The sequence below is a fragment of the Staurois parvus genome, unplaced genomic scaffold (assembly GCF_062004578.1).
Source record: "Staurois parvus isolate SC_StPar_1 unplaced genomic scaffold, SC_StPar_1.0 ptg001090l, whole genome shotgun sequence".
Classification (NCBI taxonomy): domain Eukaryota; kingdom Metazoa; phylum Chordata; class Amphibia; order Anura; family Ranidae; genus Staurois; species Staurois parvus.
Genome location: NW_028318886.1, coordinates 2,610,571 through 2,627,211, shown reverse-complemented (window position 1 = coordinate 2,627,211; position 16,641 = coordinate 2,610,571). Strand labels below are relative to the sequence as shown.

Genomic DNA, 16,641 nt, shown 5'->3' with positions numbered 1-16,641 from the left:
GATTTCTCTTGTTCAGCTCCGTGTGTTAAATAAAAGAAATTAATCCATTCCCTGATTTATGTTAAACAGCTCTAATGGAGAAATTTCCCCTGACTGCTATTGTATTCAGTGGTAGACATAGTAACTAAGGGGAACGTGGCAGGTGCAGCTTCCCAAGTCATAGTAAAGAGAGGAAAAATATTTAAAACATACTTCTAAGGTTTATATGTGTGGGACATTATACATTTAATTCTTAGGACAAATTATATATAATAGCCATGGCCAAAAAAATTGGCACCTCTGCATTTTTGTCAGATAATGCACCACTTCACCCAGAAAATTGTTGCAATTACAAATGTTGAGGCATTCTCATGTTTATTTATTTTGTTTGTATTGGTATGACACAAAAAAGTGAAGAAACAAAAAGCCAAATCTGACACATTCCATGCAAAACTCAAAAAATGGACTGGACAAAATTATTGGCATCCCCCATTTAATATTTGGTAGCATACTCCTTGGAACAAATAACTGAACTCAATTACTTCCTGTAACCATCAATGAGTTTCTTACACCTCTTTACTGGAATTTCGGACCACTCTTTTTTTAACCAACTGCTCCAGGTCTCTCAGATTGGGAGGGTTCCTTTTTCCATCTGCTGTTTTGAGATCTCTCCACAGGTGCTCTATGGGATTGAGATCCTGATTCATTGCTGGCCAGTTCAGTACTCTCCAGCACTTTGTCTGAAACCATTTCTGGGTGCTTTTTGATGTGTGCTTTGGGTCATTGTCCTGCTGTAAGACCCATGACCTCTGACGGAGACCCAACTTTCTGCCTCTAAGCCCTACATTGCTGCCCAGAATTCCTTCATAGTCTTCAGATTTCATAATGCCATGCACACCATCAAGACATCCAGTGCCTGAAGCAACAAAGCAACCCCAAAACATAAGTGAATCTCCACCATGTTTGAATGTATGGACTGTATTCTTTTCTTTAAAGGCCTCATTGCTTTTTCTGAAAACAGTAGAATGATGGGCTTTACCAAAAAGCTGTAATTTTGTTTTGTCTGTTCACAGCACATTCTCCCAAAAGGATTTTGGCTTCGTCAGGCAAGTTCTGGCAAACTCCAATCTGGCTTTTTTATGTTTCTGTGTCAGCAGTGGGGTCCTCCTTGGTCTCCTACCATAGCATCCCTTTTAATTCAGATGCTGGCGTATAGTGAGGGATGGCATGAGTTGTATCCTGTGCCTGAAGGTCAGCTGGAATTTGTCTGGAAGTTGATCGAGGTCCTTTAGCCACCATTTGAACAATCCTTCATTGTAATCTTTGATCAAGTTTTTCTCTTTTGTCCACATCCAGGGAGAATAGTTACAGTTGCTATGGGCTGTAAACTTCTTGACAATGTTGCACACATTGGACACAGGAACATTAAGATCTCTGGAGATGGACTTGTAACCTTGGGATTGTCCATGCTTTTCCACAATTTTTGTTCTCAAATCCTCAGACATTTTTTGCTTCTCTTTCTTTTCTCCATGCTCCATGTGGTATACAAAGACACACAACAGAAAGGTTGAGTCAATTTTTCACAATTGTAACTGATTGCCAGTGTGATTTCTATATTGTCAGCACCTTTTAATTGATACGTTTAATTCCAAATTACAGGAACATCACAAACTTGGAATGCAATTTTTATAATTTTGAGAAGGTGCCAATAATTTTGTCCAGTCCATTTTTGGAGTTTTGCGTGCCATGTAAACATCAGAAGGCCTAAATATTTGTAGTTGCAGCAATTTTCTGGGCGAAGTGGTGCATTATCTGTCAGAAATGTAGGAGTGTCAATATTTTTGGACATGACTGTATGTAGAGAGAGAGTTTGTTTGCAGCAAAAATGACACTGTTCAAATTCAAGTTGAAAAATGCAAGGGCTAAAGTACATCACAATATGTAAAAAATGCAGCATTGCCTGTTTTATTTGGAGGAGAAGGGGGTGTTATTACAAGCTCTGTGCCCAAGATGCAATGCCCCTAATTACAACTCTGCTAACAGAATTACAATGCTCAATGGGGGGCAAAGCTGCTATTGGAACCTAAAGGCTGAACTGGGCTTGAGTTGGCCCTTCTCCATAGTTTTCAAATAAAGCCTAGAACCTGGCTCATAAAAGAGAACTATGAGAATTTTGCACCCTAAAAAAATAGTCAGGGCTTGAAGGCCATGTAGCTTCACTAAATTTGCAAATTAAAAATAAAATGTCAGCTCAACTGACATCCAAGGTTTCGAGATGGACAGGTCCCAAATAACTTTTCTGGTGTTTTAAGGAAGAATTGTTGCCCACAGTAACCAGTTAGGGTCTCCTGTATTGAGCCACAAATTGCAAGGGAGAATTTGCCTGGTTGCTATGGGCAAAAGAAACAAACTTTCAGTAATGAGGTCCAACATGTCTTCATGCACAGTCCCATTCTCACTCGTACACACCACATACAACCAGCCTTTCTCGCTCTGGTCAGATCTCAGTGGCTAATATGTCCTGGAAGGAGATCTCCATATCAGGCAGAGTCATGATGGGCCCGTCGTCCAGGTCCTCTCCACTCAGAGCCCTCAGCCTTTGCTCCAGAGCTTGGCATCGCTGGCACATGTGAAGGTAGTTTTGCTGAAGCTGGCGCTGATACCGAATGACCTTCTCTTTCTCATCCCGCCATGTTTTCCTCTCCCTCTGGAACACATCGGTCATCTGCTCATTGTTCTGCCGCTCTGCCTCAAGCTCTGTACGGAGGGACTCTAGCTCAGCTTCTGTTGCCACTGTATCATCCCTATCATCTCTCTCTGCCTCTGCTACACACAATCTTTCCTCTGCCTCTCTTGCCCGCTGCTCCTGGACCTCTGCACGGCCTTTTGTTTCCCGAAGTTGAGCTTTCAAGCTTAGAATTTCACTAGCACGTAGAGATGACTCTTCTTGGATTTCTCGTAACTGCTGGCGTAGGGAAGCAATTTCCCCAGATTTCTGGCATACCTGTATGAAAAATGAGTACAACAATATTACTGGGACTGGAAAACCTGAAGGAAAATCTCTGAAGAAATATCAAATCATCCATATAACAAGGATTATAAAGCTGAACTACAGGCAAACATAAATATAAAGATGAAATGCATATATGAGAGAGCCATCTTACCTGCATAATAATTTGTATTTATGTCCATTCAGTCCTGAAATTTACACAATAGATAGCTGAGCCAGGTTGGTGGCCTGACTTTTCTCTGCTGCATTTCAGCAAAGCAGCTTGGTTACTTCCCCACCTTCAGCCAATGATTGGTTAATAAAATGAACAGCAGCAGCATGTTGGGGAGTCTTTTCTTTGTTCAGTCTGCTTTCTCTTTTTTTCGGAATCTATCCTATTAGCTCATATGCTTTACAGGATGCCAGATCCTCACTCTTCCAGTCTTACGGCTGCTTTACATGGGGCTGAGGCTGATAACAAATCCAATTCAGCCACTTACTCTAGCAGCATTCAAAAATATATTTAATAGTTTTTGTAGTTGAACCCAAAACTAACAATTTTTTTTTTACCTGCCTGGACTGCAGCTTTAATGGCACTTTATGGATAGGTTTGTTTTCAGATGTATGTTACAAAGGAAAAAATCTCTCTCCATTTATCTTGTGACTATGATATTTGGGAGCTGCACTGCTGGCACTCCATCCACTGGTCAGCAGTTCCTCTGCTGCTTTAAAGCATCTTCTCTTAGTTTACAGTATACTGTAGAATTGGAGTGTTTAATATGCATTAGGAAGAGAACTATCTGCTGGTTCTTCCTTTATAAATTGCTATATTAAATAACACATAACATGGAAAAGCAATTATTTTAGTATATATAAACTGCTAAATACCTTTTCTCATCAGCAGTTAGAGCAGCCTTGTGACTTCTATCAGTGTTCAGCAGAGCACTGGTTAAAGCTTGTAGGAGGAGTTTTCCTTCTGCTCTAGGAGGATGCAGAACCCCTGACCTCTGTCTGGACAGTGCTGAATGGCCCTGTGCTGATCACATGCACTCTCCCAAGAAAAAAAAAAAACCCTCTCTAGCAATACAAACCAAACTGAGCATGTGCAGAGTGTCTCCACGCCATATGTCTTATCAAGAGATAAGAGGGGGACACTGGAAGAAGGGGAGGGTCAGAGAAGACAGGATCAAACAGCCTTTTTACACAATGCAGTGGATTAACCCCGTAGGTTCCACAGGGAGTATAACAAGCATGCTTTACTACATATATAGACTAATTTTACTGTTGTGGTTTAGTAACACTTTAAACCAAGATGCCAAAAATTTGTTGTTACTAATAAAGGTTAAAGGGGATTTATATTTTTAATGTCTTTTAGACATACAGGTAAAAGAGATCATTGTGATATAAAACATTGTCAGTATTATCAGTGACCATTGTAATATAAAACTATATAAAAGTATTATCAGTGTTAGTTAAAATGGAACTGCACTGTATCTGAGCATCACACACCAAAAATGCGATTTAATTCATTTTTATTATTCAAAGCAAATGCAGCCATTCATCCATGTCTCCATGCTTTTTTTTTTTTACTGAGAAATCGTTTTGAAAAATACCCCCTGACATTTCTGGCAGTGGCCATTTTTAGTAAGGGCAGATAATTCATGTATCATTTACTTCCTGGAATCCATCTACCCTTAACTCAGACATAGACTGAGCAGAGAACCTTTCCTCTCCTCCTGAAGACTCTTGGGATGTATGACATCATTAGCCTAGGCATGGAAACCAGGAAGTAATTGAAGAAATGTTAAAAAAAAAAGGTTTAAAACAAGTAAATATTATATACTGTCCTATCTATTTACTAATGCTAAAGTTCTACTTTAATGTAGTAAAGTGGACCTGAACTCAAAAGGTCAACTTTTTTATGATATAGGGAACATCTAGAAATTTTAAAGTACAACTAAAAGCTCCTAAACAAGTACTATTCATGTTAAAATGAGATGTATGAACCTCATAAAGCTAATACAAGTTTTCCTTGGTCTTTCCTGACTGGCTGGCCATACAAGGAGGAATTTCTTTCCTGCAACCACAGGACAGTGTTGACAGGGGAATCTCTCCTGCCAAGCCATTGTATTCTCCCAGCCAGGAAGCCAATTTCGTTGGGAGAAGACAGTGCTTATTGCTAGAGGCTGTACCAGCTGTTAGCAATAATCACATGTAAAATCCGACAGGCTAGTTGATCGATCAATCAACTTGGTTACATTTAGCCTACCCATATATGGTTCAAATCTTGGCTGGTTTCTGCTGAACCAACTGAGATACAAACCATCTATGACCAGCTTTAGCCAAATCATCCTTTATTTGTGTCTCACATGCTCCCCTCACAGATACTGCAGCTCACAATGAAGGGTTTTAGTAGCAAAGACCATGCTGCCAATTTAGAAAGCAGTGGACAGGACTATGTGTAACTAAATGCTGATTGGCAAACTACAGTCCTGTGAATCAGTAGTGACAATTCTGATGGTCATGCCCCCCGTAATTAAGGGCTGGTAAGCTATAACAGCCTTTTTCAACCAGGGTGCCTTGGCAAAATCTCAAAATATTGCAAAAAACTTGTATACAAGCCAGCGAGTGGAACAAGCCTGCCTATTAGTTACACAAAGCCACAGGTATTACTATTTTCTAGCCACCGGCGTCCTGACAACCAATGACATCATCAGTTGATAAACAGAATGTCAGTTGCCTTCACAGCATCTTTGTTTGACCCTCCCCTGCCCCTCTGTCAGTGCTGGAGTCACATTAGCTCAGTGATGGAGAAAAACTGAGGGAGAAGAGAAACATTAGAATACTAGTCAGTACCAGTGTGCAAAAGTGTATTTGCTTTGGAAGAATAAATCACCTCTAACGTTGGGTGTTCTACGCGTATGGATGTTGCTGCATTATATAAAACTATTAGAACAGTTTTTACATTTTAGAATGGGGTGCCTCAAGACTGTCCATAATTGTAAAGGGTGCCTCTGGACTGTCCATAATTTTAGAGGGTGCCTTAACATTGTCCATAATTTTAAAGGGTGCCTTGGCTGAAAAAAGGTTGAGAAACACTGAGCTATAATATATTACATTTTTATTCTTTGGTTTAGATATGCTTTAAAGCTGGGAATAAGCTTTTGAATTGGTCTGACTAACTGGTAAATTGTACCCTAAATTTTTATAAAACTCATTTTCATTTTTAATTTGAGTCCTCTGTTTTTACCCTTACCTCCCATTGTGTTTCATCCATAGATGGGCTAATGGTGATCTTCTTCTCTTTTTCATACCCTCGCATCTTGCCATCCATGGGCTCTCTTTCTGTCAGTTGGATAGAAAGCATGTGCTGGGGTCTCTGGCCTCTCTGAGAGCTTTGCCTTGACCTGGAAATACCTCCTCGGTGACCTTCATCTGCATTTTCACCAGGCTCTTTTCTTACCAACTCGTCACAGGATGGAGGAGACCTTAGACCTGACTTTGTGGGTACGCTGAGTATCTTATTAGCATTGCCGCCATCTGACAGAGACATAGCCCTGAGGCTCAGCATGTTGCTCCTGTTGCTCTGAGTGATGTTGTGGGCACTGCCTCCAAAACGCCCTGTTGGCATCAGTAGAGCATCCAAGTGGCATCCAGTGCCCAGCTTGCTGGGATGAGTGGGAAGGCTAGACATTGAGTTCCTGCCAGACGGTGACATGCCATCTTTACAGTGCCCAGCCCGACTCTCTGCTTCCCGAGCCCGGTCTGGCCGATAGTAAAGAGAAAGTTGTGGCCCACTTTCTACAGCTGGATAACATGTGACGGCTGAGTTCCTGCGCATGCCAGGCTTCAGTGGTGACGGGCGCAGGGCATTCATTTCCTGTGAAAAAATTATAACATCATTACTGTAGCACACCCTGTTTGGTCATGCCTTGCTTATAACTATTGCTAAGTATCAAAAGTAGCCTGTTTAGAGGAGCACTCCGCTAACCATTATTAGAATAATAAAAAAAATGCATAATAAAAGTCTTATGTCATTTCAAAACAAACAACCTTTTCTTAAAAAAAAGTATGTCTTTATAGAGCCCACCTGCCTCTAACACTCCTACATAAATGTATGTGTAATCATGTCTTTTTCTCAGGAGAGCAGTCAGTGGGTAGAGACAGACACTGCCTACTTCCTACTGACTTCCAAGGATCAAAAAACAATGTGGACACCAAGATTAAATTATTCTCTAGAACAGTATTTAACTAGTTCATATTTTAGCCATCTCACAATTTCAGAAACAAGTAACACATTTGTTAATAGATTACATTTATAAATCAAAGCAGATGTTCCCTTGCTTTAACAGAGATCCCAAAGTTCTAATTTAAGGTCAACCCATCACGGGTTATCATTCTAGCAGATTTGTATGAATTATATAAGTGCAAACTCCTCTTTAAAGTAAACTTGTCAGTACCCAAAAAGCACTTTGCTGAGGTACTGCTGCAGTAGTGGTGAAACCCAAAATCTTGGCAGTAATAAAGTAATATTCCACAAATGTTACTATTGTTGGACAGGTTAGCATCTTCCTGCCTTTTTCTATTCCTATGGGTCAGTAAGGCTGCTCCTCATTAAGTAATAAGTCAATGGGGATGAGCGGACATCCCTGGGTTTGATTTGCAGGGGTCTCTTAGAATCCTGCACGAAGTACAGAATACCTGAACTTAAAATAAAACCTTGTTGAAGTCTATGAGGGGGGAATCTTACAATTATATTCTGGTAATTTTCAAGGCTAAAATGCAAGGTATTGTGAAAAAAAAGAGGGCATAAGAAGCTGGGAACTGCCACTGGTCACTGTGGAAACAAAAATGTACAAAAAATACCATAGAGTAGGTAAAGGATCTTCCTTTTATTGTCACTTTGAGGGAAACATGGGAAAGCCACCGATCCTCTAAATTACATGTTGAGGAGATTAATCTTAAAAAATAAAGATAAAACCCTCAACTTCATACAAATTGTCTGGTGGCACAACAATTTGTGTGCTTTCTTTTCTCTCAGTACTATACTTCATTGTCTTAAACATTTTATAAAATGTCAAAAGAGAACGTGAACCCTCCTCCCTGTATCCCTAATTATTCCCGAAATATTCAAATTATAGACTTCAGGTATGTGTTTAATAGACCTTGGCTAGTGTTAGGAGAGTTTGCAACCACTTGAATAAGCAGGAAATAGAGATAATGTAAGAGGAAGAGACTAGGTGGGTTTTATTGTTAAATAAACAATAGAATGTGTTATCTGATAGACAATAGCTACAGCCCTGAAAATAGCAGTGATCTGCAACTGTGGGACAATGCTGCCAGATGGAATAGGAAGGCTGCTTCCTCTGGTCCTCTAAAAGCTGCCCCTTGCCCTGGACAAAATCTTCAGTCGCTTCTGTTCTTCCTCTCCAATCGGTGGGACCCATGTAAGGTCTGCCACTTCATTATTCATCCCTTGCTCATCATTGGATCCTACTTGACAGTAAGGTCCAGCTACAGGAACAACATTGCCTCTTGCTGCTTCCTGCCTAATGTCCCCATCTTCTATGACCATGGCACTCTCTTGCTTAATGCCTAAAACAAAGAGTGCTTGCGCATGACCAAGGTCCTCCTCCTGCTGCAAGTGACTGATCATGTAATGAACTAATTATATAAACTCCTTTATGGTGGGTTGCAGGGCTATGGCAGGATTAGCAGAAGAAAAGGAGGAGGATGAAGAGGATTATTAACAGCAGTTGCAGATAAGTAGCTGCTTTGCATCTGAGAAGAAGAAGAAGAAGAGGAAGGCTTTCTGCTACTCAACTTCTGCACATATTCTGGCTGTATAGCATGGCCAATCACAAGTGGAAAAGGCACACATGCCCTTCAACTAGGTGGTACAGCCTGACGACTTTGTCCTTCAGAGCCTGCATGCCCTCTACTACATCTGTGTGTAGAAGCTCTGCCTCTCCATTTAGGCCTGCTCAACATTTTAACGAAAGGTGCTTGCCTAAACGTCAATGGCAGCTGTAGGGGGAAAAATGATGTGGTGAATTGTTGCCCAAAACAGTAAGTATGTAGCGAAGTTCTGCAAACAAAGGACAGCTTTGCCTGTGTCTGCCACAAATGTACACTGCAGACCACAACATGAAATAAAAAGGTTCTAGTAAAAAAAGAAAAATCATAGCTCCTCAAAAACTACTTAAACCTGAAACAGTAACCCCCAATCTTGTTTTGTTATGTTAACCCAAAAGAAAAAAAACACAGTTGGTAATCCTAAAAAAGACCTTTGGATCTCTGAACTGTGAACACAGGGGATCTACACAAGGCTATGAAGCCCACCACACTGCAATTCACAATGATGTAGCACAGCATAGCAATGTATGGCAGCAACTAACTTTCTAAACACAGACTGTCAGCTCTCTATAAACTGCTCCAACATACACTGACAAATCTCTGCTGGCAACCCAGCAATTTATAGTAAGGGGGCTGGCATATAACATGTCCCTATTATTACCCCCTCTGAGCCAGCTGACCTAGGTTCGAAGGCCAGGAAGGTTAGTTTATTGCTGTGGTGGCAAGATTGTAAATTAGTTTTGATGGATCTGCAAAGTGGGAATGGCTTTGGTTCCCCTTAAACCCATTTTAGATCTTATCCCTGTAAGCCAATAAAAGTGGGAAGCAGGGGCGGACTGACAACTCATGGGGCCACCGGGCAATAGGGGATCATGGGGCCCCTGTTTCCTTGCCCAAACTCAAAAAAGCCTATGAAAAAGGTACCAGGGGCATCTCATGGGGCCCCCTACTGACCCCGGGCCCTCGGGCAGTGCCGAGTTTCCAAATGGTCAGTCCACCCCTGGTGGGAAGTGGTAAACCAGCCTGTAACATTAGCACTGATGTGTTACATTTGCCCTGATTCCAGGATCTCCCTGGTTGTTAAATCATTTCCTAAGGTCAAATGAGCATTGAAATGCCTGTTAAAAAACTTCTGAATCTCATATAGAAAAAGAAACATTTTTAATGTGTTTTGAAGACAATTGTTTAGTTCTGTCTAAAGTTTTCAGAATGCCTTGTAAAATGTTTTTTTTTTTTAAAGAAATGCATTAAAAAGCAAAAGCTTCCCAAATACCTTACAAGTGTCTAAGATACAGTGGGTATAAAAAAAAGAATCACCCCCCCCTTAAAATAATCACATTTTGTTGCTTTGCAGCCTGAAATGTAGACAGACACAGTTTTTGTTTTATCCAGCTGTATTTACTCAATGCAACTTATAACATCCAAGTGAAAGATATAACACCAACATGTCTGAAAAAAATAAAAAAAATAAAAAAAACAGAATCACTGAGTTGGAAAAAGGATCACCCCCCTTGTGTCAGTATTTTGTTGAACTGCCTTTCACTTTAATTACTAGCTTGTAAGCTCTAACGAGCAGGGCCCTCTGTTTCCTCTTGTACCAAATTGTATTGGAACTGTAATGTCTACCTTCATTTTGTAAAGCGCTGAGCAAACTGTTGGTGCTATATAAATCCTGTATAATAATAATTATAAATTCCAGCCTTTAGTCTGTTGGGATATGTCTCTACTAGGTGCACTGAGTAAACACAGCTGGATAAAACAAAAACTGTGTTTGTCTTCATTTCAGGCTGCAAAGCAACAAAATGTGATGATTTTAAAGAGGGTAATTCTTTTCTATACCCACTGTATGTTTGTGATGTGCAAAGCCTTCCATTTGCATCTAACTGCAAAGGCTAGTTATAGACTGGGGTGGTGCCACTTGTCTGTACAGCTTGTCAGCTGAATTTGGCGTGGGGACACATGGGGGCTGATTTACTAGAACTGGAGAGCGCAACATCTGGGGCAGCTGTGTGAGATGGGGAAGCAGCTCTCATTGTTTGAATACTGCTTGTCTGGAGTAAATTAAATGTTTTGACTGACATTCTGCAGTTTAGCCACAAGATGTCACTGTTTTTCTGACACAGCTTCAGACTGCATAGAGATTTCTATATTCATGAAGAGGTGGAGTTTTCACACAGAGGAGAGAGAGCAGCCATGTTCTGGAGAATGGTGAATAAGGGGCCCTGTGAGCTGAGAATCTGAAAACATCCAGGTGTGTGAGCACCCCTCCGTAACCAGAGCTGCAGCTAAGTGAAGCTGATGAGATTGCTGCCAGGAAGCTGATGAGATTGCTGCCAGGAATGCTGATGAGAGCAGAGGAACTAAGCAACATATACGGCGAGACTGCATGCTTGTTGGAGAGACATTTGTTCTGTTCAGAGTCACCAGCGTATGCAAAGCAGACCCAGGTCGGTAAGATCGTGCACGCACCTCATTTCAGTGTTGGCGCCTTGAGACTGAGTCCAGGCCTATAGTTAGTTAGTTAGGGTCTCTGTTTGTGTCAGGCCACAAGTGTTCTTACTGATCATTGGAAGGACTCCACAACTTAAAGTGACATTTCACATTGGAGAGCTGATAAAATCCTACAAACTCAAGAAAGACTTGCATTTTTCTCAGAGGGAATACTCAGGCACGTACTACAGGACCAGTTATGGGAGGGGGAATACTGTAGATTTGTGTAAGATTGTAAGCTGTTGTACTGCACCGCAGGCTAGCCCACAGCTGCACCAGATTTTGCACCCTCCAGTTGTGAGATGCTTAAATGCAAGTCCATTTTGGTGTTCTTGGCATGTATATTGGGATGTCATTGAAAATGAAATGTGATCATGTGTATTTCTAACCGTGTGTTACTGTAATGTAAAGGTGTGCATTCAGTCTTAAGCTGGCCATACACAGATTGATTTTCGACTGGTACCAGATGAATTGACCAAAATTCGAGCTGTAGCTGGCCCTGCCAGAACCATCCTACCTGGTCAAACAGTGGCTGTATCCAATCGAATGCAGCCACTGTTTGGGTATTCTGACAGCCAAGCTACTGTCTAAATACAATAGCCAGCAAAGGAGATTCCTCCATCCATGCTGGTTAGCATGAATGGGAGAAATCTGTAGATTTCCCTTACTCACCCTGTGAGGCTATATAAGAGAAACCTTACGGCGTATGGCTATCTTTCATATTAAAGAACAGGTAAAGCATTTGGAAAGCGTTAAGGGTACATTCACATTTGTGATTATACCTGAAGTGGCCCAGTCTGCAGCTCGGGCAGGAAAAGGACTCTGAGACATTTTACACAGGCACAGCTAAGGACAGAGACAACTGCCATTGTTGAACTGTGCAGCCAGTGTTAAGCCCGCCCTAATCCATTAGAGGGTGAACTGAGGATGTGGACTGCTAGGGGAAGTGTGTAGGACTGTGGGAGATGTACTTCCCAAAGAGAGTTAAGCCAGCTATAGATGGTTTGAATCCCTGCTGAACCGGCTGAGATTTGAACCATCTATGGGCAGGCCGATTGTACCCAATCCAATTATTGTACAGCTTGGGTACAAACAGGATGTTGGATTTTGCATGCGATTATTGCCAGTGCCTATAGCCGATAACAATAATCTCTGTGTTCTGGAGAACACAATAGCTCGCGGGAGGGGTTACCCCATCAAACTGACTGTGTTGATAGGGAAATGTATTTTCAATCCTGGCTTTATAATGTGAAACGGACACTGAAAACACTGACTGGGGTACACTTTGCTGGCCAAACGTTCATTGCACCTTGATAAAAGAGGGACAGAACTGTCTTCAAGAAATACAGTGGCAGTGTCTGCATCAGTTCCTAAAGGGACACTACCTTGAGTGCTTCACCATAACAGTTGAGCCCCAACGATCTAGCCAGCAGAAGGGTAGCATATTACTGACTGCATATTACTGACTGCTGAACTGTTATTGTGATTTAAATCTATATTAGCAGTGCACCGAAATGAAATTCTGAACCAAAAATGAAAATTCAGGATGCACTTGACCAAAAACTGAAACCAAAAGGGACAGTTTTAAAAAAAATGTATTTTTTATATATAATTGTATTAGAATCGACTTTTTGATTAATATCATGAATTTAAATGAATATGAAATCAAAAAATACAATCCGGTAACTTTAAATAACTTTTTTTGAAAGTAACACACAAAAAGTGGACGGGAAATAAAATGAAATATATATAAAATTAAAAACCTAAATAGAAGCATTTTTGCATTGAGTTCAATAATGGGCAATTTTGCATTGAAGTGAATGGGATGCGATTTTGCATTGAAGTCAAAGGGGGCGTTTTTGCATTGAAGTGAATGGGATGTTATTTTGCATTGAAGTCAATGGGATGTGATTTTGCATTGAAGTCAGTTATAATTATTGGCACCTTTTTTTTTCTGTCGGCAAAACACTGATAACCCTATTTTTGGCTGATAATTTTCGACACCCGATATATCGGCGCGTCACTAATATATACATTGTGTTTTAAAACAATTATTGTTGCTGCAGCATATTACTCCTATTGCTTAATCATTGCAGTATATTTTTCTTACTTTTTAACCTGCGTCCAGGGCCGACCACTCACAGGTGACTGCTGTATGAATGATTACATGCTAGCGGTTGCAATTAGCTGTAGGAGTCGGCAGCCTCCCATTGAACTTCCCGCAGCTAATCTCTGAGAAACCCCACTGGGGTTCTTGCATGTGATTGTTGCTGGGTATGTTTGTCAGTGTGAATGTAATAATGAAATGCAAATGTCTTCTCTTTTCACCTGTACAAAAAAAGTCAAAGTCTGCTAAATGTATTTAGGGTACTAAATGATTTAATTTAACGAGCACATACGCCAATGCGTTTTTTAGTGCTTTTTGCAGAAACACACTACAGTCCATTTATCATGGCTTCCTATGGAACATGTTCACATCTATGCTTCTTTTGAGCTGCTGTGCTTTTTGGAAAGGGTCAGGGACTTTTTTTAAAAGCGTTTTTGCTACAATAGTTCATCGGAGAAGCTGATGAAATGCATGGTAGTGCGTTTTTGCTGTGTTTTGCATTTATATTCTGCCCAGCAACAAAAAAATTCCACTTTAACAAAAAAAAGAGCTGAACAAAACATGAAACGCGATAAAAATGCATCAAAAACGTGTGCAGAAAAAATGCTAAACAAACTGCGAAAAGCACTGCAAAAAGGACAAAAAGAAAACTGCAGAAGTGTGAACCGAGCCTTACTTATAAAGGAAGGCTATTCAGTATTGTACAAGAAGGGACTAAACAGCCTCCTTAATACAGCAGAGCAGCAGCTTGGGTGATGTAAGCAGCCAGGAGCAGACTGACCATTTGGAAACTTGGGCACTGCCCGAGGGCCCGGGGTCAGTAGGGGGCCCCATGAGATGCCCCTGGTACCTTTTTCATAGGCTTTTTTGAGTTTGGGCAAGGACACAGGGGCCCCATGATCCCCTATTGCCTGGGGGCCCCATAAGTTGTCAGTCCGCCCCTGTAAGCAGCTATTCCATTACATGAGTGTCAGAACCTTCACTAACATGAGATTGATATAGGACATGCACTATATGTACAATTGCATACATAAGAGCATTTAGAGATCCATACAGTGTGTGCTGATAACAGTTGTGTCATCCACACCTTAGACCCTTTGCAAAAAGTACATCAAAACTGCTAATGTTGATCTTTATTTCTGAAAATGCTAGTTGCCTACCTATCATGATGATTCCACCTGGCAGTATGCCTAAAGCCAGGGGCGGGCTGACCATTTGGAAACTCGGGCACTGCCCGAGGGCCCGGGGTCGGTAGAGGGCCCCATGAGATGCCCCTGGTACCTTTTTCATAGGCTTTTTTGAGTTTGGGCAAGGACACAGGGGCCCCCTGATCCCCTATTGCCCGGGGGCCCCATGAGTTGTCAGTCCGCCCCTGCCTAAAGTGGTATTACACCCCAAAACAAAAGTGTAATATATTGCAGTTTGATAATCCTTAAAGCTGAATTTTAATTTTGACATAGTGCTTTTGGTCCAAACTGGACCAATGGAAGTATGTATGTGCCATACCTGTGGGATCACAATGGAAGCTGGAAATCATTGCAGTAGGCGCCACTACAACAGTATTTGTCACCAGCTTCTGGGTCCTGTGCCCAGAGGCTGTCCTGCTGCTTATCGAACACAAGAGGTCGGTCGTTTGGAATAAATGCCATTCACAGAACGCTTTGCATTTTCCCAATGATTTTCTGATTGGATGAGGTGGAGATTGGTAAGCCCCTGCTCCACCTTGAAACCTCATTCTATAAGAGAACACTTTGAATTCAACGAGAACATGAAAAGTGTTCTTTTGTGTTCACAATGCAGCAGGGCAGCCACTCGGTACAGGACCCAGAAGCTAGTGGAAATTTCCAGCTCCCATGGGGATCCCACAGGTTTGGCACTTACATTCTCCCATTGGTCCAAGCACTACCAATGTAATTATATAAAAATTGTCATATCTAAATATCAGCTTTAAATGAGGTGGCTGCATTCATTTGTTTTTGCTTTATTCTTTCTGATCTGGTCAGTAACACACTTTCTATCTTAGGGTGTCTCCATTCTGGATGGAAGGGGTAGCCTTTGGACAGCAGGATTGTCAATCTGGGGAGAGGGTTAGATGCACTAGCAGATTTATATGGACTCGATTAACAAAACTAAAGCCAAATTTCAACCAACATTTTTGCCTCATTCACATTATTAAGACTTTTTAGTTTGGAGGTTTGCACCATTACTGCACTTTGTATGTTTTTTTGTATGTTTCGATTGTTACACTGAATTTATTATGTTTTAGTTATTAGAATGTGAATTATTGCAATTGCAGTTCATTTGTATTGCAAATATCTATACGGCATCTGATTGGTCAGCACCATCTATATGACAGTGCTGACCAATCAAAAGTCCTCTAGCCCGAACTGTCATCCCTGCAAGGAGAGGAGAGAAAGTGGCTAGGATTTCAAATCCCCACAGCTTTCTCTCCTCTCCTACCTCTGAGAATTTGGAGCATCTGCCACCATAGTATACATACCCACACGCTCCCAATCTCTGCTGTGGAAAACTTCCCTGCATCTTGTGAACTCAGGCTATGACAGTCTGGGTTCAGACAGGAGCAGTGGGGAAACGGCATGCGATTTGGAAAGGAATCGCATGCTATTCTTTATGGTGCAATTTGGGTCCATACATTTTGTATAGTATTGGTATTGGTGAGTACTTGACCAAAAGTATCGGTACTTGTACTCACATATTGAAAAAAAGGCTATTGATGCATTACTAATTCAAACCCATCTGGTCTGTTGCAGCACGCTAAAAGAAACTCACTTTTTAGTGTTCTGTTGCCCAGGGAACAACATACTGTACATTTAGTACTTTGTTCCATATTCCTTTATGCTTTGTATGTTTAGCTACAAAGGTTGGACAGGGTGCCCACCCATGGCTGTCCGACGACGTTGCTAGGAAGGAGACAGCTGCTTGACAATCAGTGCTTGTTTCAGCTCCAAGCACTTGCCCGAGACAAGCAGCGGCAAAAGAAATACAGAGTATGGAGGCTGACATCTCCCTCTGGGTTCCTCTTGCTGCTGCTTGTCTAGGGTAAGTGCTTGGAGCTGACACAGACACCAGATATCCAGTAGCCATTCCCTTGCTAGCTATGTTGTCGGACAGCCATAGGAGAGAGGGGGATGCCCTGTCTGACCTTGAAGTCAGGCTTACAAAGCATGTAGAAAATTGGGACAAAGTAGTACCTGTCCAT

General features: G+C 41.4%; 1 protein-coding gene across 1 annotated transcript in view; it reads right to left on the bottom strand.

Annotated features, from left to right (window-relative positions):
* Nucleotides 1-1,921: 1,921 nt before the first annotated feature.
* LZTS1 (leucine zipper tumor suppressor 1) overlaps nt 1,922-16,641 on the bottom strand; it is a 71,784-nt gene continuing 57,064 nt past the window's right edge. The window contains exons 3-4 of the mRNA XM_089658723.1: nt 6,225-6,848; nt 1,922-2,983 (exon numbers count right to left, since the gene is read on the bottom strand). Coding sequence (XP_089514849.1) covers nt 2,477-2,983; nt 6,225-6,848 — 1,131 coding nt within the window. The 3' untranslated portion in view covers nt 1,922-2,476. The remainder of the gene's footprint in view (nt 2,984-6,224; nt 6,849-16,641) is intronic.